This window comes from Gopherus flavomarginatus, chromosome 3, assembly GCF_025201925.1.
Source record: "Gopherus flavomarginatus isolate rGopFla2 chromosome 3, rGopFla2.mat.asm, whole genome shotgun sequence".
Classification (NCBI taxonomy): Eukaryota; Metazoa; Chordata; order Testudines; family Testudinidae; genus Gopherus; species Gopherus flavomarginatus.
In genome coordinates, this window is record NC_066619.1 from 281251135 (window position 1) to 281274015 (window position 22881).

At 39.8% G+C, this 22881-nt stretch overlaps 2 protein-coding genes across 5 annotated transcripts in view; one reads left to right on the top strand and one right to left on the bottom strand.

Annotated features, from left to right (window-relative positions):
* LOC127046411 (uncharacterized) overlaps nt 1-22881 on the bottom strand; it is a 632746-nt gene that overhangs the window by 241895 nt on the left and 367970 nt on the right. The gene's annotated exons all lie outside the window — the stretch shown is intronic.
* ATRN (attractin) overlaps nt 1-22881 on the top strand; it is a 384706-nt gene that overhangs the window by 56900 nt on the left and 304925 nt on the right. For all 4 annotated transcript variants that reach the window (XM_050943298.1, XM_050943297.1, XM_050943296.1 and 1 more), the window contains exons 4-10: nt 5566-5694; nt 9833-10038; nt 11852-12020; nt 13562-13652; nt 14531-14774; nt 17327-17510; nt 18847-19001. In XM_050943298.1, coding sequence (XP_050799255.1) covers nt 5566-5694; nt 9833-10038; nt 11852-12020; nt 13562-13652; nt 14531-14774; nt 17327-17510; nt 18847-19001 — 1178 coding nt within the window. The remainder of the gene's footprint in view (nt 1-5565; nt 5695-9832; nt 10039-11851; nt 12021-13561; nt 13653-14530; nt 14775-17326; nt 17511-18846; nt 19002-22881) is intronic.

A 22881-nucleotide genomic window follows, 5' to 3' on the forward strand; every position in this document is an offset into this window, starting at 1 on the left:
TACATCAGGTTTACAGAGTGTGACAAGCATGTGGAAAGGCCAACATGCCATTCAAAGAAAATGGAGAGAAATAAATTGAAATACGGCAAAAGCAGAAGAAACAGAAGTGACGAGAGACAGACATATGTCTTAACTCTTGCCACCCAAATCCTGAACACCACTTCCTCTAAAATGAGGCCAGTAACTGTCACCTTTCAGCCATTTTAAAAGTAATTTTCTTAAGTTTATATCTGTTTTATTCTTTTTCTTATTACTTCTCATTCACTTTTTTCTCTTCCATGTTCCTCCTCTATCGTTACTGTACTCCTTTTGCCTGTATTTTCTTCCTGATTTTGCTGATCCCAATTCGTTCCAATTCTGGATTGGCTATGCTTTGATATTAATAGTACATGGTGGATGATTAGAAAGGCAGAGAAAGGTATACTGTCCTTCTGGTCCATGAATAGTTGTTCTGCCTTGGCTGAATTATGTTGAGATGACTATTTTCATATGGCAGAGCCATGCTGTTCCCGTATTCATCTTGTACAAAGTAAAATGGTGGTACTCCAAACAAAGAGCAACTTTTTAGACTTCTAATCTTTTTGACATGTTGGAAGGTAGTATCTCAAGGGAGGTAATCTTCAGATCAGCAGTCTAAAATTTCAAAATGAAACCAATGTCTATTATGCATGAATAACCTATGAAAAGAAATTGAGTGCTATTGATTAGAATTTCAAAGATCTGGGATAAATTCATATGGCTTTCTTACAAAAAATGTTTTACAAAATCATGTTTGTGGACATACTGGAATGGAAATTGTCTAACCAAAACATGAGATGATGATGCAGAATTTTGTGGCATGTCAATGAAATGAAGCATGTAGCACATACTTTGGTAAAGTGCAGGCCACGTGCCAGCTTCTAACAAGTAGTGTCTTTGGACAGCTTAGTTCTACTACCATGGCCAAAATGTGTCATTATGACATGCATGGTGCAAAGTATTGCAACTTCTTGTTTTCAATTTCAGGTGTCAAAACATAGTGAAAACTTCCGATAATGGGCAGGAAGGGTCTGTGGTATTCCCAGCCGTTGAAGCAGGATGAGGTGGTATTATTAGTTATTGTCTTAGGACAGAGCTGCAAGTGTTAAGAGCATGCTGAGAGCAATACAGGCAAGCCTGTAATCCCCATGATCCATAAAGGCAGGGAATGAGAAGGGTAATTCATATATTCAGATTCCAAGGTCAGAAGGGACAACTACAACTATGCAGTCTGACACCTTGCTATACTCCATGCTCTGCACATGTAGAATATCTCCCAAAGCATGATTAAAACCCATCTTTTAGAAAGATATTTAATCTCTTTTAAAGATTCCAGGCAATGGTGACCACCACTACTTCTTTGAGTGATGGTCCCTGTGTGTATTCCACTCAAAATCTGCATGCACTGTGTGCCTCTGAGACCAGAAGATTTTTTGGTATTGGTTCATGCCTTCACCTTTCACCCCTCATGCTTCCAACTGAGAGTCTAAAGGGCACACGGACTGCCTGCCTCTCTGGTTCCTATCTACTGCTGTTAGATGTAACTTCTCAGTATCCATAGCTTTGCTGGTATTCCTGTTACAAAATCCATTTTTCTTGTAATCAGTTGTTCTCTAATAGATATAGTTTTGTTAGAATAGCATTAGAATGGCCCTGGGGGCTCTGTTCCCCCCTCTGTCCCCCTTCCTCTTTGGTGTCACGTAATATGCCGAAGATTTCAGGATTCAGGAACTGTGGTGTGATACTTTGTGAGGTTATCCTAGATGTTTGGGGTGAATCACTACCATCAGGAGAAACTCTCTCCAACCAGCTCTTGGCAACACAAGCACTCTTCTCCAGGCTCCAAAAGCCCCGCTCTTTCTCTGTGCAAGCTCTCTATTTACACACTCCACTTGTTACACTTGAGTACCCAGTTGTTTATATTCTGAACACCAGCAATGTACACTGATCCTCTGCCTCTTGGGAAGCAATGCTCCCCAGTTCACTGTTTCACCTGAGTTCAATGCTGTCCATAGTACAAGGCACTTAGACAGGTTTATAGTAAATACAAGTTGCAGTTTAACAGAACGTGAGATAAAGATTCAAATGAAAGCAGGCATGAAGATCTGGAAGCATGAGGTTACAGGTAAAGAAAAACATAAGATGCAAACTATGGTCTGTACTTATTAACAAGTTATTTTCCTGTCTAGTAAGTTATTTCTCAGTCAATGAGAAGTCTTTGCAGCTCTACCTTTCATAAGACACCTCTGCTGAAAGAGTTTCTCCTCTCTAATGGATAACGCCTTGTGCCATGTCTTCTGTTCTCATACAGTTACAGGCTATTGTCTCATAGTTCAGGTGGCCCCCTCTTCAGAGAACCCTCCTGAGATTCATGTGTCTTTGTCAATGCGTAAGTTTCTTTGTAAACAGACAATAAGTGCAGTCCTGCCTCCCCAGATGTCCTTTGTTCTTAATGTTGAATGTGTTAGCCCTGAGATCCTGCCTCATCTCAGATGACTAGTTTCTCTTCAACAGTTTTCCAACCTAATAGTCTACATTTTACATCTCCCACGAACTATTTCCCATGTAAACATCACTCAGTAATCATGACAATCAGATTTTTAGTGGATTGCACACTGCCCTTTTCCACATAATACTGAGAAAATGGTTGGACATAATGTAATCTAGCCAGCGCATGCCTTTTACAAGACACCTGCCCAAGGGTCATTCTGGTTAGCAGCTTACATAAGAAAATAAGGACTGCGTACCGGATCAGACCAAAGGTCCATCTAGCCCAGTATCTGTCTACCGACAGTGGCCAATGCCAGGTGCTCCAGAGAGAGTGAACCTAACAGGCAATGATCAAGTGATCTGTCTCCTGCCATCCATCTCCATCCTCTGACAAACAGAGGCTAGAGACACCATTCCTTATTCATCCTGGCTAATAGCCATTTATGGACTTAACCACCATGAATTTATCCAGTTCTCTTTTAAATACTGTTATAGTCCTAGCCTTCACAACCTCCTCAGGTAAGGAGTTTCACAAGTTCCACAAGCTTAAACGACACTCGCCTTCATTGCCTTGGGGAATCCCATATCCACTCGCAGGGCAAATCTGCCTCTCCTTTCTCTTCTGAACCCATCAGTCCCGGGAGTTCCAGCTCAGGAGAGTACTGATGAGACCCTAGTCCAACCCTGGGTCAATCTGCTGCAGGCTACCAAAAGTGCCCCTTTGAGCATGGTTTTGCCTGGCTCTGGAATCATAGAGGGCAGACCTAAGGACCCTAGCAAACAGGAGAAGAGCAAGAATTCTCACGCAAAATGGGAGAAATCCCCTTCCAAATTTTCATTTAGGAAGAAGACCTCTTTCCCCTGCACCGTCCAAGTCCGACAATACGCTGCTCCGAAGTATGGGTGTATCAGGAGCTCAAAAGGAGAACAGATCTTGCTCCTTGGCACAGGGACCCAAAAATGCACTGAAACGGCCAGCCACTGAAAGGGTGGAATCAGCATCAGTGTGGGTGGGGGAAGGAAGAGAATGAACACTGCTTACACAGAGCTCCATACTCTGGATGTTCATCAGGCCTTGGCTTTCTACTTGCAGAGCACAAAGCCCTTCGGGAAATCTCCTTGACCATTCATCTCCTTTGCTCAACGTATAAAAGGGAGGCAATCTCCTCACTGTCTTTGAATGTGCTTTGCTGTGAGCTGGCTGTGACAACCGCCCCCTCAAGGTGAGAGCCCATCCAACCAGAGACCAGGCTACCTCAGTGTTCCTCCTCTTGAGGTCTGTAGAGCAACAATATGGGTTCTATGTACCTTAGTAGACATTATGCCCTGGAACAAACTTTTTCAGCAGGCACATCCTTTGGCTCAGCAGTCCTGCAATTGTAGTACAGCAGGGTTCTTTGCACCTTCCTCCTCAATGAGTGTTGCTTAGAAGTCAAGTCAAGTAGAATAATTGGGACCATCACCTGAAGAAAAGAGGTTACTTACCTTTCAGTAACTGAAGTTTTTGAGATATGTGGTCCCTAAGTGTATTCCACTACCCACTCTCTTTCCTCTTTTCTTTGGATGTTTTCCTAAGGTGATTTGTGGTAGAGAAGAACTGGAGAAGCACTCATTCTGTGCCATCCCTTATGCCTTCCATTTCAAGCACAAGGAGATGATGGGCACAGATGTGGACTAGTGGACACTTTCAATGAAAAAACTTTTGTCTCAGGTACCTGGAGCACATGCATACCTCGAGTTGAATACACATATGGACAATACATTTTATAACACAAAGAACTCCTGTTACACAATACAAGAACAAGAAGACAAGACAAGAACTCCTGTTCTGGCAGGTAACCAGAATTTCCCCATGTAAGCTGTTAGAATGTTTAATTACCCTTATTGCTAGGAAATTGCATCTTATTTTAAGGCTGAACTTCAGCTTTCAGTCATTTAATCCTGTTATGCCTTTCCAGCAAGGTTGAAGGCCCCTGGTATCAGATATCTTTTCCATGTGTACAGTGCAACATAGTGATGAAGTCATCTGTCACTCTTCTCTTCGATAAGCCAAATAAACTGAGCTTTTTAACTCTTTCATCATAAGGCTTATTTTCTAGCCCCTGGATCATTTTTGTGGCCTTCCTTGTACATATTGAAGAGTTGAGCATTGCTCTTGACATGTGTAGAACAGAACTGGTCAGGGCACTCCAGTAGCAGTCCTGTCAATGTTGTGTCTACAAAGGCAATATTGCTTCCCTATTTCTACCTTTTTAATACATCCAAAGATGACACTACAACCCTTTTTTTTGCCTCACTATTGCACTGAGAGCTCATGTTGAGATGATTTACAATGATCCCATAGTCTGAGTCACTGCTTTCCAAGACACACTCGTCCTGCATTCTTTATTCCCATTAGTCTACATTAAAATAGATTTTGTTGGATTCTGACCATATAAAGAAGAGATTCAGATTACTTTGTAATAGTAATCAGTCTTCTTTATTTACTATCCCACCAATCTTTGTCATTTGCAAAACCAGCAAAGATTTTATCATAATCTACAAAGTCGATAAAAATATTAAATAGGTTTGAACCAATAACTGATCCCCATTGTAACCTGTTAGAAATGGCCCACTCATTGTTATCTTCCCATTCACAACCACATTTTGAAAACTGTCAATAGCTAGTTTTTAATCTATTTAATTGTGTGTCCTATTAATTCTATGTAATGCAATTTTTTTAAAATAAGAATGTCATGTGAGACTAAGTTAATTGCTTTGGACAAATCCATGGTATATTTAAGAAGTTAAGGGCTTTATCATTTCCCCCCTCCCCTCGCCGCCTCATCAAGATATTTTTAAGGCGTTTCTTCAACAAAACACTAAATCTGATGATATTTCTATAGGGAAGTCTTTGGTTACTATTGTAAATATGTAATACTTCAAAGTGATAAAATTTAAGAAATCGTCTGGCTTGTGTCTTTAATTTTTTTTACACATAGTGCATAGTAGAGTTACTATAATTGTTATGCTCCCATGACTGTATATATAACATTGTACCTTGTCTTTCTTTTTCAGTGGTCTTATTGTTCCTGAAAAGGATGGCAATGAAACAATCCCAGAAGTTGTAGCCACTTCTGGCTATGTCCTACTGCATTTCTTTAGTGATGCTGCCTATAATTTGACAGGGTTTAATATCACCTATATGTAAGTAATACTTCTTCCAAATGGTTTTGAGGAAATGTAAATGTTGCATATTGAGAAAGCAGTCTAAATGCACTCCAAGGATAGATCAGGAGAGCTATATCCAGTAGGGCCAGGGAATTATGAATTCCATTGTACAAGGAACTGGCAAGACCATACTTAGACAGCTGTGTACAATCCTGAGCACCATGTTCAAGAAAGATGAATTCAAATGGGAACAGGTGCAGAGAAGGATTATCAGGGATATGGAGAACCAATCATATGAGAGAAGGCTAAAAGAGCTTGGCTTGGTCAACATAGTAAAGCAAAAGCTGAGAGGGGCTGTGATTGCTCTCTATAAATACGTGGGCCATGGAGTAACACCAAGAGAGAAAAGATTTATTTAAAATGAAAGACCATGTTGGCACAAGAACAAGTGGGGATAAACTGGTGAGGAATAAATTTAGGTAGGAAATTAAGTTTCTAAGCATTGGAGAAGTGAGGAGGCTCTGAAACAGTGGTCTAACAGGAGAAGTGGGAGCTAACAACCTAACTAGTTTTAAGACAAAGCTTGATATGTTTATGAATGAAATGACATGATGGCATTGCCTGAGAGAGCAGGGATCTGGGTTTAATTACTCCGGAGGTCCCTTCTTGTCCTATGTATCACTTCTTTTCTCTATTTCTCTTGGTATTGACAGCTGCCCTTGAAACATGAAACTGGAAGTTAATTTAAGTTTTAATCCTTCATTACCTTTTCTAAAAAGCTAAATATACACATGTGAACTTTTTGTAATGCATGGTTTAGCACACAAAGTTAATAAATAGCTTATTTGGAAGGCCAAGAGGCAAATTAATCACATAATTTGTGTAAGATGTCTAATATTTTGTCACTAGCACTAATCTCACATGTGGATTGTAAACTTGGGTAAATGCAACATGAGTAATAGTGACTATTTTTGTACAATCACATGCAATCAATAGAATTTATCCCCTTTATGCATATGACTTCTTAGCCTTTTTCCTCACATTCCTTTCTCTCCACATTCCTGCATATACACAAGAATTTCCCTCAGGCCACTGGACTAAACCTATCATAAAGAGAAATGTGTGGGGGCATCTCTAAAAAGCTTCAGATCATCTCAGTTCCAGTTGGCTACTGGGCTGCGTTAGCGGAGCTACCCCTCTGGGACTAATGACTATTGTGACAAAGTTCCTCCTCTACCTTGGTGGGTCCTGCGCTTATTGGCAGATTTGCTCACCTCAGTGATCTCCCCCACAGTCTGGATCAACTCCTCCTGTGTCTGATCAGGAGTTGAGAGGTCTGGGGGGAACCCGGGGCCGCCCTCTACTCCGGGTTCCAGCCCAGAGCCTTATGGATTTGCAGCTGTCTGTAGTGTCTCTTGTAACAGCCGTGTGACAGCTACAACTCCCTGGGCTACTTCCCCAAGGCCTCCTCCAAACACCTTCTTTATCCTCACCACAGGACCTTCCTCCTGATGTCTGTAACGTTTGTACTCCTTAGTCCTCCAGCAGCACAGCCTCTCAGTCTCAGCTCCTTGTGTCTCTTACTCCCAGCTCCTCACACGCACTTCCTCTCTTCTGGTTCCTCCCCATCTGACTGTAGAGAGCTCCTTTTAAAACCCAGGTGCCCTGATTAGCCTGCCTTGATTGGCTGCAGGTGTTCTAATCAGCCTGTCTGCCTTAATTGGTTCTAGCAAGTTCCTGCCTACTGTAGTGCAGACCCTGCTCTGGTCACTCAGGGAACAAAAAACTACTCACTCAGTGACCAGTATATTTGCCCTCTGCCAGACTCCTGTACCCCACTGGCCTGGGTCTGTCACACTATGAATAAACTTCCTCGCTTTCCCTGTTTATAATTTTAAGAAACATTATGCAGAGGTTCTTTGTAAACATTTGCTACAGTATACTTTATGCTCAGTGCTTTTTTTTTTTTTTTTTAAATACTTTAGGTTATTCCCTAATGGGCTAATTATTTTCAGAATGGTCGCTTTAGAGACATAAGTAGAAGGTGCTAGTGTACACATGCTGGTAGAGAAACTCGTGGGTATTGGACATTTAATTGAATTTCTTGCTTTTGTAGGTGTAACAGCCTCTGAATCTTATTTCAGTATAGTTGTGTATGAGGATTTTGTATGGAGTGGGATTTGTTTTCCTGTGGGTGAGAATTGGTGTTTATGTGCAGGAAATTTTAGCTCTTTGTAAAATTTAATGTTGGTTGGTTGGTTGAAGAAATTCAGTTACAAATGGCTGTCTACCACAGGAATATGTTAAGGGTCCCTGGATGTTAAATGTGGATCAACCCGTAAATTGCAGTTGTCATGCGAACCAACTATATTGAGCTGTTTTAAATAGGGGAAAAAAGTCAGAAGGGAGTGGATGGAGTGTTGCTTATTCAGGGGGACATGTTATAGCTATGGCCAAGCTATCCGTGTCTTCCCAGGCTCGCCTTCAAGTTCATACATTTTTGTCTGCTGGGGAGCCCTTGGCTTAAATCCATTGGCCAAGATTTTCAAAACTGGGTACCTATTTAAGCACCTAAATAAGTGATCTGTATTTTGCCAAAAGGTACTGAGCATCCAGCAGCTCTTGCTGACTGCAGTGGGAGGTGAGGGTATTCAGCACTTTCCAAAGTCATGCCAAAATGTATTTAGCAGCCTTGTTTTAGACATCTAATTTAGAAAATTTTGGTCACTCTGATACCAAAAACCATGATACCATCTACTGGCAGCTGTCAGTACTACATGGTGACAATAGCAATGTCAGAACTGAAAAAAGCCAACAAGAAGTGTGAGTGAAGAAAGCAGGCTGTGACAAAAACATGAGGCCATGCCTGCCTGAAATGTGGACGCATCTGTGGATCCCTCATGGGTTTACATTTGTACAAGATGCACTGAAACAAACTGACTCTCATACATCGACTACGGTGGGAGACTTCAACATAAAAATGCAATGAATAAATTCGCTTACGACTAATGTACCTTCCCTTAAAAGACGGTGGATATGAACTTGCTATATTAAGCTGTATTTTAAAATTTCTCTTAATTCTGCATGCTCAATCTCATTTCAGATAATTTTCTTTACAAATTTTTTTTAAAAAATCTATTTCGGTTTTTGGTTGTGCTGTGTGTTGTGGGTGAGAGACTTTCTCCTAATGTGTCCTTAATAGAAAGGATGCAAGGATTTTCTGTTGGTTTTTAAAGTTGGATGTATTAACCAGCTCAGAGTATTGTTGCTGGAGTTTGAATTCAAAGTCAAGCTTTGAAATTCACTCTTACTGTAAAGGAGAGTGAAATCATTTTATTTCATTTAGTCTTGGTGCAGTTGGATTTTGGATGGTGATCACTATCTTTGATTCATGTTGTTGAATGCAAAGTCAGTGGTTAAAAAAACCCAGCTATCCATGATTTGAAAGAATAAGGCCCCTGAATGTGAATCTGTAACAGAGATAGTGCTTAAAAATACTAGAGGACTAGTTTTACCACAGTTGATTCCACTTGAGTACTGTGTGCACACGATCCAAAGGGATGTGTGGCTGGGTTATTGACATGCACCCTGCGGTGCATTTGTTAAGTGAGTCCCAGAATAAAGTGTAATTGGGACTAGTTCTGTTGAATAGATCACATTGTTACTACAAAGCCCTCATGTGAGCTGTTGAAATCCTTTACTGTAGTGGTATGGGGTGATGTATTTTCATTATAAATAACTGGCATATATATGGATTGTTTTAGAAGTGTTGCTGTAGATTTATCTTATTAAGCAGCCAGCTTTTTAAATTGTGGACCAAATCAACAAAACTTTTTGCAAAGGTGGTTCAGATCTGAAAAGCATAATTATTTTGGGACTCTAAGCAAAGTACCACTTTTTCTGCTGAGCACTAAGAACTTAGCAAATCAATAGTGTTTCCTCATCAGCTCACCTAATTTGGGACTCAGTTACAGAAATTGTACTTAATTTTACTACTTAAAATACTAGCTAGAGCAAAAACAATTATAGACTCATAACTTATCTCAGCATCGATATGTAGAACAGACACTTATACCTTGGTATTAACCTTGTTCAGCACCTCTTTGTGCAGTAAGATGCGTGGCTTGGTAGTCAATTGAGCTGCTGACAAACATTATTTTCCCCGTGTTTGCAGTTTCGACATGTGTCCCAATAATTGTTCTGGCCGAGGAGAGTGCAAACACAGTAATGGCAGTAACACTGTTAAATGTGAATGTTCTGAACACTGGAAAGGAGAGGCGTGTGATATTTCTTATTGCACAGATGATTGTGGATATCCTGCAAGAGGTCAGTGCAACATGAATGAGACCAAAGGATGCTTGTGCAATTCAGGCTGGCAAGGTAAGTGTCCTGATAGGTTTTTTGCTGAGAGGGAGATGCTTTTGCTTGTCTAACATTTGCAGTTAAATCAGGATTGCTTGCTGCAGAGATTATAGTGCAGGGGTGGGCAAACTTTTTGGCCTGAGGGCCACATATGGGTATGGAAATTGTATTGGGGTGTGTGGGGAGGGGGAGATTATGAATGCTCACGAAACTGACGGTTGTTGTGTGAGAGGGGGTGAGGACCCTCGCTGCAGGTGTGGGCTCTGGGGTGGAGATGAGGGGTTGGAGGTGCAGGAGGATGCTCTGGCCTGGAACCGAGGGGTTTGGAAGGCAGGAGGGGGATCAGGGCTGGGGCAGGGAGTGGGGGTGTGGGAGGAGGTCAGGGGTGCAGGCTCCAGGTGACACTTACTTTAAGTAGCTCCTGGAAGCACCGGAATGTTCCCCCTCACTCCTGTCTCCTACTTGCAGCCAGGTGGCTCTGCGTGCTACTTGGTCTGCAGGCACCACCCCTGCAGCTCCCATTGGCCATCGTTCCCGGCCAATGGTAGCTGTGAGGGCACTGCTTGGGCAGGGACAGTCTGCAGAGCCCCCTAGCTGCCCCTACACATAGGAGCCAGAAGGGGGACATGCCGCTGGTTCCGGGAGCTGCTCGGAGCCATGGCACACTTGTAGTGGGGCAAGCCCTCAACCCTGCTCCCCGGCTGGAGCTCAAGGGCCAGATTAAAATGTCTGAAGGGCTGGATACAGCCCCTGGACCGTAGTTTGTCCACCCCTGTTATACTGTCTGGCAGATGTTTTCACTCAGCAGATATTCTGATTCCATTCTTCTCCCAGCTGTACCTTTCTGACCTGCATGCATCAGAGCCTTGGTCCTCTTTTCTCAAACATTAGCATGCATCTCAAAAAAAAATCTGCTTACTGTCCATGTGAGCAAGTGAATATGGATCTTAGAAGACATATAAGGATGTACGATTGTATCTGAAGGCAAAGTTGAGCCTTCAGGTAGGATTTAACTTGTCTCAAAAATAAATGAAACATGTATGTTTCTAATTCTGTTCAGGTACTGCCACACTGAAGTGTGATGATTTGCTCGCTTTTTAATTTAAAAAACTCTGTAATTTCACCTCTTGCAATTTTCAGTTTCTCACATAAAATTGATTTTCTTTGTATAAGTATAATTTAAGTGCTAAAATTAGTCAACCACATTACAAAAAAAATCCCCAAATACTTTAGCAAGTGAATGTGTATAGTACTGAAATATAGTCACCTCTAGGGTTGAGCACAGCAGCTGTTTGACAGCACATAGCAACACTGCAAATTAGTTTAGAGAAGGAATTGTGAATAGTATATTGGCAGAAACTTTAGAAGGAATTTAGATGAGCAAAATTAAATTACCCAAATCTAGGGCACCAGGGATATATCCAAATTTACTAGAGCATCGAAGATAACAGTTCTACTCCTGGGGGGAAAAACCCATCGAATGTTTCATAGCCGCAGGTAATTAGGACCCAGATTTTATGTACACTGCATCTTATGTACACCATGCCTCCAAATAATGTGTTAGAGGACTGGTTGAGTACTGACAGAGAGGGAAGCTTTCTCTTTACTGAATCCCCAGCTTCAGGAATCTTAGTAGTGTTTTTGAGGTCTACCGTAAAAGTATTGGGCATAGGTTGTGAAGTCTGCAATGAAATTGCCACCCAATATGGCACAGCTACAAGCTGCATCCTTACCTTCCTACTCTGAAGCTTTATTTTATCCATAAATATTCCCTGACATGTATGTTTGTAACAGTGTTTCTCAACATTTTAAACTTATATTTCATTAAAAGGTCCTGGCTGTGCAGTTCCTGTACCAGCTAATCAGTCATTCTGGACTCGTGAGGAATACTCCAGTCCGAAGCTTCCCAGAGCGTCTCACAAAGCTGTTGTCAATGGCAATGTAATGTGGGTTGTTGGAGGCTACATGTTCAATCATTCCGATTCCCATATGATTTTAGCGTGAGTAAACTCAACTACCTTGATTTCATTTTTGCTTTTCCAAGTACAAGATATTATTAGATGTCAAGAATTAATTTTAGAAAACAACATCCTTCAAACTGTGTCCAGACCTGTGCCTTATTCAAAGCTAGGATTTGTCAACATGAGTTTACTAATGTTTGATGGGAGCTAGTTTTGAAAAAACGTCATACAGAGTCGTGAGATTCAGTAACTGCTGACGTACTCCATCCTTCCTGCAACACTATCCTGTCTCACTATTATTATTTTCTGTAGATTCATTCATAAGCCCTACAAGTTCTGTCTTGCCTCACCTTCAGTGAGGCTGAGTCTGCATCCTCTCAGAGACCATCTGAATTAACTCATTCTAATAAAACAGTTTCTGCTGTTCAACCTGCAGGATTTCAGATTGTGACTGCTTAATAAAGCTCTATGGGCTATTGAAATGGATATTTGAACTTAGAAATAGAGGAACCATATCCCAGTGGATAGGGCACCAGACTGAGATTTGGCTATGCTGGATCTATTCTTGTCACCAGGCCAATTCAAAATGGCCTCACTGTATGACTTTGAGCAAGTCATTTAAACTCTGTGCTCTCATCTGTAAAATGAGGATGACACCCACTGTTGTGAAGAATATTGTTATATCATTTATACAGTTACCATTAAATGCACACTAATATTCTCCGTGGAAAGCTTTTAAACCATCTCTTGACCCAGACAGTGTTACAAACTAAAAGGTATAGGGCCTAATTCTGTCCTAAAATGCATGCATATAGCTTCTGTCAGCTTCAGTGAGAGTCATACATTCAGAATTTGGGACAGCGTTTGATCCATAAGTAGCAGTTTCTCTAAGCCATACATGAAAGTTATTTGAAAATTCATATATCATTGCAGGGCAGTCCTTCCTCATTTTCACTAGCTACTTTCTCAAAGTCTTGCCTTGTTTTTTCATCTCACTAAACACATGCGGATAGACATCATTCAAGATTTATCTTAAAGCTGATTTTTTCTTACATAAATGTAAGCATTGCAAATGTAGCTTCTTCCCATGAGGTAAAGCCAATGAACTTTTTTTTGGATGGGGTCTTTCTCTTGTTGATTTCCTGTGCCAAATTAAGTGTAGAGAGAGTTTTTATGATTGAATGATGAAAGTGTAATTAAAAAACACTATGCTATGAATACTGACTTTTTCCTGTAGGAATGTTTGAATTTACGGTGAGCTTTTGTAGAACCTATTTTTAATACTCCTTTGGGCAGATCCTCAGTTGATGTAAATTGGCATAGCTCCGTTGTGAATGTTGTCACTCTTGGTTTTGCAGAGGGAAGTGCAACGCTAAGTATGGTAAAGAAACAAAAGTATATTTGTTTAAAATACACTGCTTCAGTTTAACTTTTATCCATAAAAGATTTTTTTTATATATAATTTGTAACGATGTGTCTTCACATTTTTTATTAATATATCTTTCCTAACAAATCCTGAGAAGGACAGGTAAATTTGCATATAAATTAAACAGAAGAATCTTAAATTCTCATTTATACAGGTATGACCTTGTTTCTGAGGAGTGGCTTCCACTGAACAGCACTGTGAACTCTGTAGAGATCAGATATGGTCATTCATTGGCGTTACATGAAGTAGGTAGATTTATTAGTGCTAATTAATTCTTGCTTTCAATTGTTTCTAGTTCTGTATATATAATGGCTTGGTAGGAGCATTGCTTACTTAGCTGAATGGCAAGGGCAGCCCAAGGGATAAAAGAAAAGAAAACCTTAAGGCAGTCCTACCAGACAGTTAAAAATTTAGTGGCATATGCATTGTGTTGGAATTTTTTTGAATACCATACACAAAGTATGTGGCTGGATGTGTCATTTGTATATTAAGATAATTTCAGACTTCGTCATCTTTTGATAGATCCTAACTGCTTAAATACTTTGAGGCTCTTCACTTGCTTAGTAGTCACAGACTTTTAAAATCACATACTTTTCATTTTTATATTTCTTGAGGTAGGGAGGATAGCATAGGGAATTTACCTTTTTTTCCTCCCTAAGTACGTTGTGCATCAGACAATATAATTTGAATAGGACGAGGAGGAGATGGACAGATGTTACCCTAGACTTGCATTGCCCTTGTTAAACTCTACCATAACTCCTTAATAGTTAAGAAGAAAAAGGTACACTTATTGTAATGCTTTTCTAGAGTGAGACTGAGGAGGATTCAAATACTTTTATTTACCTTCTACTAAGAAAGAAAAATAATGAGAAATACTTTTTTCTTAATTTTTGTTTAACATCAGTGAAATGGTTGGATCTTCCATCAATGTTTAGGAGACTTTCATTTAATTTTCAATTAGCATTAGCAGGAGTTATTAGAATAAATCTTCTATACCTTGCACAATATGTGATGGACATTTGTTGGGGAACTATAAACCATAGCAGTTGTTTTCTTTTGTATGTGTGGTGTGTTAATGCCAAAAAGGCTGACCATTTCTTTATTAAACCAACTTTTTTTCCAGAATAAAATCTATATGTATGGAGGAAAAATAGATGCAATGGGGAATGTGACCAATCAGCTCTGGGTATTCCATATACACAATGAGTCATGGGTTCAAGTGATCCCCAAAACCAAGGAGCAGTATGCAGTTGTTGGCCACTCAGCACACATCGTCAATCTGGGAGATGGCAGTGCTGTTATGCTCGTCATCTTTGGGCACTGCCCTCTGTATGGGTATATCAGCAATGTGCAGGAATATAACCTTGGTAGGTACAATCGTGCCAGTTGCTTGTATTTCAGTGTTTGGTTTGCAAACATTAACCAGATCCCGTCAAAAACAGTATATTGAACTTATTGATGTTCAAGTTCCTCCTTTTTTTTCTACAGTATATTTTTTAGAACTTGAATCTAATGTCTTGTACAAAGTGCTTGAATATCTGTACAGTGACTAGAAAGGCATGTACCCCTTGTGGCTATCCAGTATATGTGACAAGATTGCAATGAATGATGAGGCAAGTCTAACTGATTATGAAGTAACTTTGAGTTTTGTTGAAAGCATTCTAAAAATACACAGCAAAGTAGATACGTAAGTAAAAGTCCAGGAATGCCACACTCTTGCAAGGCTTGTGGAGAGCCTTTTTGGACTGTGGGAAGTGTTGGTGTCTCCCTACCATGCCTGCAGAATGAAACCTCAAACTCTCCATGGTTTTTTCTTGAAGTTTAGAAAGCTACAAACTCTGTTCTGTAGCAGCTTTCATTATGCATGGTATGTGAATGATTGAGTTAGATTCATTATGAAATGAATTTTAAACAATTCTGTTCTTGTGAGTGGGATGCCTTTCTTCTTGTGTATATATTGCTGCATTCAGTACCTAGAGCCCCGGTAAAATGCTATGTAGCATCATCTTCTTTGGGGTGACTGGATTCACATTTCGTGTATTGTATTTCACACATATGCATACGTTCACCAAAAGCTATTTGTATCTCAGAAGTTCATCAGCTTTAGAGACGTTCAGATATAAAAGTTAGACTGTAAGCTCTCCCAGATGATAGCTGTGTCTTGCTGTATTTATGTACAATGTCCAAGACAGTAAAGCACTGATCTCAATTGGTGCCTGTAAGTATCAGCGTACTATAAATAGCAAATGATAATTTTTACAGTATATTATTGGTTTGTACATTATATTCATATGTGTTAGCTCTTCCAGTTCATTTTCATAAATAACTTTTTAACTTTCTTAATTCATTGCAGTTTTATCTCGATTTTAAGGCAGTAGTACCCAACGTTTGGTGGGGCCAAATTTTGTAGTTAGCGGCTGCTGAGTTTTTTAGTAGTCCTCCTTTAAATCTCTAATGTCACAGTCCTGGAATTAGTTTGACTTTTTGATTTACCTGGAGAACTTCTTTGTTTAATCTAGGCATGCACTGCCATTAGGTGACATGCTGGGATGTAGTTATTGTGTCTGAAATAGCTGGTGATAGGAATTTGTGACTTTCTTAAGAAGCGAGCAAAAGGAAACAAGATTTCTAGACTGCCATGTTGAATGGTGGCATCAGAAGCTATGGCAAATATGGATAACAAAATCTCCCTCGTGGGTCATTCAAATTTCCTTATTACTTTGGCAAAAATTCTATACAGCTACTTGTTGCCTAGTATTAAAGCTGGGAAGAGGCATTTTTCCCTCTGTGCCACCCTCTCCTTTAAATAAAACAGTCCAAAACTGTTTTTGGTATCTAGGAAACACATAGTTGTTGTTCACATATCAGGAGACTGTGACCCACTCTGTTGTCAAACGAAGTCAATGATTGTGACAGAAACAAACCAAGAGACAATCTTGGTTCGTTAGGGGAGTCTACTTCATCCTCAGTTTTATATTTCCTGCATGGAAAAATGCCTTTGGGGAAATAAACTTATATTCAGAGCTAGAGTCTGCTGCTTTAGGAAATGATGGTGTGGGAACTTGGATATGGTTTTCTTCTTAGTTCTTAAAGACACCAACGTGCGTAAGTTTCCGAAGGCTACACCATTCATTTCCTTTAATTTTTGGGAAGAAGTTCCTTGCATATCAGTCAGACCTCTGAAGTTACTTTGTTTCTTCCTGTATTTGCCTGTCTTGGGAAGCCTGCGCGGCATTTCATTCAGAGCCTCTCAGCATTGCTCCTTAATTGGGGGGAAAAAAAGAAGTTTTGGTGTTTAGTTGGGTAAAATGTTTCTCTCAGGCTGATCATTATACTTTGTTATGCTCCCAAGCCCTGCCATTCAAGGGAGTGAGGGACCAGGGCCATCAATCACACCTGGGTTCTCAAGCATGGCTATGAAGAACACAATAGTTAGGCCACCATTCTTTTAAAAAATATATCCCAGTGAGTTTGGCCTCTGTGCTTTCTTGCCTTAAATCTATAGAAGAGTGTTTTTGGATATCAAAACAAATCAAGTAACTTTACTGGTGATTTGATGTCACTAAAATGTGATAGATAATTTTAATGCTTTTTATATTTCACTCTCTTGGCTTGTCTTTGAAGTTTAATGAATGACTGGAGGAGGAGATTGCCTGTGGTCTAATTAAAAGAATCTGACAGCACAGTACCTCGTGGCAGCTAACTTACCCACTGAGCAGGCACATTTTTTTTCTTTGAGGAGTAGCTCAGACTGCCTCTTAAAAAGTAAAAGACAGAGAGAGGCTGTAGCTATGGAGTATGCAGTGCTGGTGGTTTTGAGTTAAGGAAGAGTCTCTTTCCTAGCTAAATCTATTGACCTGTTTTCAGTACTTATGCGTTACATGTCTTTTGTCAAATACAAGTTTCTTTCTCTTCTTAGCGACAAATACATGGAATATTTTACAAACAAGTGGAGCCTTGGTGCAGGGAGGATATGGTCACAGCAGTGTTTACGATCCAAACACCCAATCAATCTATATCCATGGAGGTTACAAAGCATTCAGTGCTAATAAGTATAGACTAGCAGATGACTTATACAAATATGAAGTTGATACACGGATGTGGTAAGTATCTTTTCATCTTCTGACCTCATCTGAATGTAATGTATTAGAGTACTGGCTGTTTGCAAAATGATGAAATATTATCTGGTTAATTAAACTGAAGGTAGAATACTACTGTTTTCTGTGACTTGGGTTTCAGGCTATGAGCCCACTCCTTTCTGCCCAGCTAGAAGTTTAGGCTTCCAATTCGCTGCCTTTTCAGGACTGGTAGTACATTCCATAAGATCTCCTAAACTGCCTTCTGACAGCCCATTTTTTTTCTTAGCACTTCCCTCCCCTTCAAGCGGAATGCCCACCCATGCTTTTGGCTGGTTGCTCAACAGGCTTTTGCATTCCGGCCTCCATCCAGGAACAGAGCAGTGCTCAGGAACTCTTTCTATACAGGAAGCACCACAGCACTCAGCTCTCTGTTCCAAATCAGAGCAGGTCGTTGGGCCGCATTATTGAGTGCTTTGTTGTAGAAATGTGACTTAAAGGTAGGGAAAATCTTTCCCTCCATATGAACTACAATCACAGTGTTGATGTCCAGCAGCATCCCAGCTACAACAACTTTGCTGGTTCTGGTGGCATGAACCCACACAGCCAGGAAACTGATGTTCAGTCAGCTATGCATTCCGCCCCAAACCTTTTAAGGCCTTATTCTCTCAAATCATTGGGGAAATCACGGAAGAGAGTGCTCTCTTTAGCTCTCAGTACTGTTAATCGTGTTGATTTGATGCACGGTCAGTGGCTAATATAATTAATGCTGTCCATGATTTAATTATGGATGAGGCATCCAGTTTTACATGTATTAATCTGCAGGGCTATATTACTAGTTCAGAAGTTTTAGTCAAGATATTGGCTTAGGTTGAGGGCGGGACAGCATCCAATTCAAATGATGACCCTTTTGGGTTGGTTTAGGGTTTTGTAACCACCAGGACAATCATGAAATTCTCCCAGGTAGTTTGTGGCTCAATGGCTGTTGCTGGCCATATGCTAAATATTGATTTTTGGTGAAGACTGGAGGTGGCAGATGAGTGTATTACATCCTTGTCCAGGACAAGATGTTTCAGTGGAATGCCACTGATGAATATGACCCAAGAATCGGGGGGAGGGAGGGTAGTTGAGAAGAGGAAATCAAATTATAGGAGGCAAGGAGCAGACTGGAAAGAAAAAGCCATTGCATATTATATTAGAAAAATAATTAAGTGGATTGCCACCACAAATGTCTCTCCAAAGTGGGTTTGGAAATTACTTTGCCTTTTTCAGGTGGCGGTTAGTTTCTTTAAAGGGAAAATATAGATATAGATATAGATAGATATATAATATAACATAATGTTGTTTTTTTTCTTTTCTGAAGGACAATTCTTAAAGATAGTCGATTTTTCCGCTATTTGCACACTGCTGTGATAATGAGTGGAACCATGCTGGTGTTTGGAGGAAATACACACAATGACACATCAATGAGCCATGGTGCTAAGTGCTTTTCTTCAGATTTTATGGCATATGATATTGGTAAGTTCCCAAGCATAAACCTTTCCTTGGAGATGAAAAGAGAGAACTGTCTTTAAAAAGACTAATTGAAATGCTATGTATATGATACCAAATTCTGTTGTAAGAATACTACAGGAGAACGTACAAGCAGGAAAGACCGACTTAACTTGGGTTACTACACATTTCAAAACAATTGAACTGGATACTAGTAGTGCAGCAACTTTGTAGGCGAGTACAGCAGCAGTTATGTAGCCAGTAGGAGCTCACATACAACCTTGAATATTAAAACCCCATTTCTGAGTAGATCATCTGTGGTTTGGAATAAGTTTTTTTTTGTTTTTTGTTTTTTTGTTTGTTTACTCATTTTGGACCGTGTTTGGGGATGTTTAGCTTGGGTAAACAACACACACTAGTATAAGGAATGGAGTTTTAACATCTCATCCAGCGAACTAATCTGACATCTCATAGGCTCTCTGTATTTGTGATGTAACAGAAACATAGTATGCCATGCCAAATACAAACACTGGATGCTGCTAGAGCTTGCCATGTTGTCAGCATTCTCTAGTTAGTTGATCTTAGATCTAGGAGCAGGATCTCCTGAATATAAAGCATCGCAACAAGATAAATCTTGACTGATGAATGTGTACACTCCATAAATCCAAATGTCTCTGCAAGTGCTATTGAGTAACCAAGCCAAATGACTGGGTTTTACTTCAGAGGATTAGATGTTGGTGACTTTGTGTAGCCAGAAGAGGGCAGTGTTTATTTGCAAATACCTAGTCCAGAAACTATGTTAAATAAAAATAAGAGGTGAAATTATTTAAAAAGAGAACATACATGCATATCCAGCGAATTGAAATTTGAGGAGAGAGCACCATACAGAATTCAAATCGCTGTATCTTAGGGTATATCTACACTGCAGTTAAACCTGCACCTGGCCTGTGCCAACTGGTTCGGGCTAAGGGGATGTTTAATTGAGGTGTACATATTTGGGCTGGAGCCTGGGCTCTAGGACCCTACGGAGTGGGAAGGTCGCAGAGCTTGGGCTGCAGCCCAAGCCTGAACATCTGCATTGCAGTTAAACAGCCCGCTGACACAGGCCAGCTGTGGGTTTTCAATTGCAGTGTAGACATACCCTTAGGTATTAAATACAGCAAAAGAGAGATCTCACCTACTGAAGTTCCCTGAAGTAAAGAATCCCTTCCTGGTTCTCTGCAATAAGGTTAATATTCTGAATTTTGACTTCTTGATTTAAGCAAGTTTTTAAACTATTTACCATTTTAAAAGGTCAACATAAAAATCATTTACAGTAAGGCCATGAATACAATTACTCTCCTTCCCCCACCCAAAAAAGGAAAAAAATAAATCTCTGTTTGCCCTATCAAACTCAGTTATGATACCAATTACTGAATAAAGCTGTATATTTTGACAGCACATATATTCTGTTTGGATAATCAATACATTGTAAATCTAAGGTTGGAAGAAGAGAATTCTTAGTAATTTCTAACTCATTAGTTTCTTCCCATATTTGATCTTCTGTTAAAGTTTGAGAAAGGAGCTTAGAAAGCAAAACATTCCAAGTCTCCTAATAATCTAGAAAAATATATTTGGCCTCTCATAACTCACAACTTGCTGGATATAAATTGCAAATTATGTTCTAATTTTGCTGAAGTCTTCCATTACAAGGTTGAACCATGTGTGCTAGTCTTATGAATGATCTCAGGAAAGGTTACATCCTGTAACAATTGAGTAGATAACTTAAAAAAAAAATCAATTTTGAAATAACCATTTGCTAGAGCATTAAATGCAGCTAGTAGAGTCCTATCTATTTCTCTTCTCACCACACTTTCTTGTCTAGATATTGCACAGGGAGAAGGTAAATCAATGACTCTCTGTGGAAGGGTAGTTCCAGATCAAATGTCTTACCCCATAGTTCCTCAAATAACTTCCCTAAAGCAATAATAGGGTTATTTCTCACTGCATCCTCTTGTAAGTCGATTTGCACACCTGTTGGAGGATGTGGATTTATTTTCCAGTTGCTTCAACCTGTGATGCAACGTGGCATTACCTTATATTAAAGACTTTGTCAACAGTCTGGAGCTCTTTAGATTTTCTTCCCTAATAACATATTGACTTTTCTCTATTAATTGCATAGAGATTTCCAGTTTCTCAACCTGATGAAACATGTTAACTAATTGTAGATCGGTTAAACTTCACTGTTTTCCTCTTCCGATGCTGAAGAAGCCACACTATGAGAGAGGCTTTACCTATACCGGCAGGGATAAAAAGTGTGCAGTCTTTTGGCCATTAGCCTCCACGGCATTCCCTTTTACTTGGCCCAACATGTAGCACTTCAATTTACCAAACTTTTTCTGCTTTTGTTCCTTTGGCTGATTAGTGAATTCTGTGTTTCTTGTGTTGATTTCTTCACAGTGCCTAAAGAAAGAAATTATATGAGAAACCAAAGTAAATAAGCAGCACTCAAAAATGTAGCTAATAAGTCAGTACTTGGAATGTATTGGAGGCAATTTTTTATTTCAGAAGATGGAAACAGCTATTAGGGGAGAGGCTGTTCTAGATTTGATTTTGACAAATAAGGAGGAACCAGGAGAGAATTTGAAAGTGGAAGGCAGCCTGAGTGAAAGTGATCATGATACAGAGTTCATGATTCTAAGGAATGGTAGGAGAGAGAACAGCAAAATAAAGACCATGGATTTCAAGAAGGCAGACTTTAGCAAATTCAGGGAGCTGGTAGGTAAGATCCCATGAAAAGCAAGTCTAAGGAGAAAAACAATAGACAGTTGGCAGTTTTTGAAAGAGACATTATTAAGGGAGCAAGAGGAAATTATTCCACTGTGTAGGAAAGAGAGGAAGTATGGCAAGAGACCACCCTGGCTTAACCAGCAGATCTTCAGTGATCTAAAAATCAAAAAGGAGTCCTACAAAAAGTGGAAACGAGGTCAAATTACAAAGGATGAATATAAACAAATAACCATAAGTATGGAGAGACAAAATTAGAAAGGCCAAGGCACAAAACTAGATCAAACTAGGTAGAAAGATAAAGGGTAACAAGAAAACATTTTACAAATACATTAGAAGCAAAAGGAAGACCAAGGACAGGGTAGGCCTGTTTCTCAATGACAGAATAATAATAACAGAAAATGTGGAAATGGCAAAGGTGCTTAATAACTTCTTTGTTTCGGTTTTCACCAAGAAGTTTGGTGGTGATTGGATGTCTAACATAGTGAATGCCAGTGAAAATGAGGTAGGATCGGAAGAGACTAAAATAGGGAAAGAACAAGTTAAAGATAACCTGGACAAACTAGATGTCTTCAAGTCACCAGGGCCTGACAAAATGCATCCTAGAATACTCAAGGAGCTGACTGAGGAAATATCTGAGCCATTAGCAATTATCTTTGAGAAGTCATGGAAGATGGGAGTGATTCCAAATATAGTGCCTGTTTGTAAAAAGGGAAATAATGACAACCCAGGGAATTACAGACCAGTCAGCTTAACTTCTGTATCCAGAAAGATAATGGAGCAAATAATTAAGCAATCAATTTGCAAACAGCTAGAAGGTAATAAAGTGATGACAAAAACATGCTGACTGTTATTTAAGAACAAATAGTGTCAAACCAACCTGATAGCGTTCTTTGACAGAGTAACAAGCCTTGTGGACAGGGGAGATGTGGTATATGTGGTAGATCTTGATTTTAGTAAGGCTTTTGATACGGTCCAGCATGACCTTCTCATAAATAAAGTAGGGAAATGCAACCTAGATAGAGCTACTATAAGGTGGGTGCAAAACCAGTGTGAAAACCATTCCCAGAGAGTCGTTATCAGTGGTTCAGAGTCATGCTGGAAGGCCATAATGAGTGGGGTCCCGCAGGGATCAGTTCTG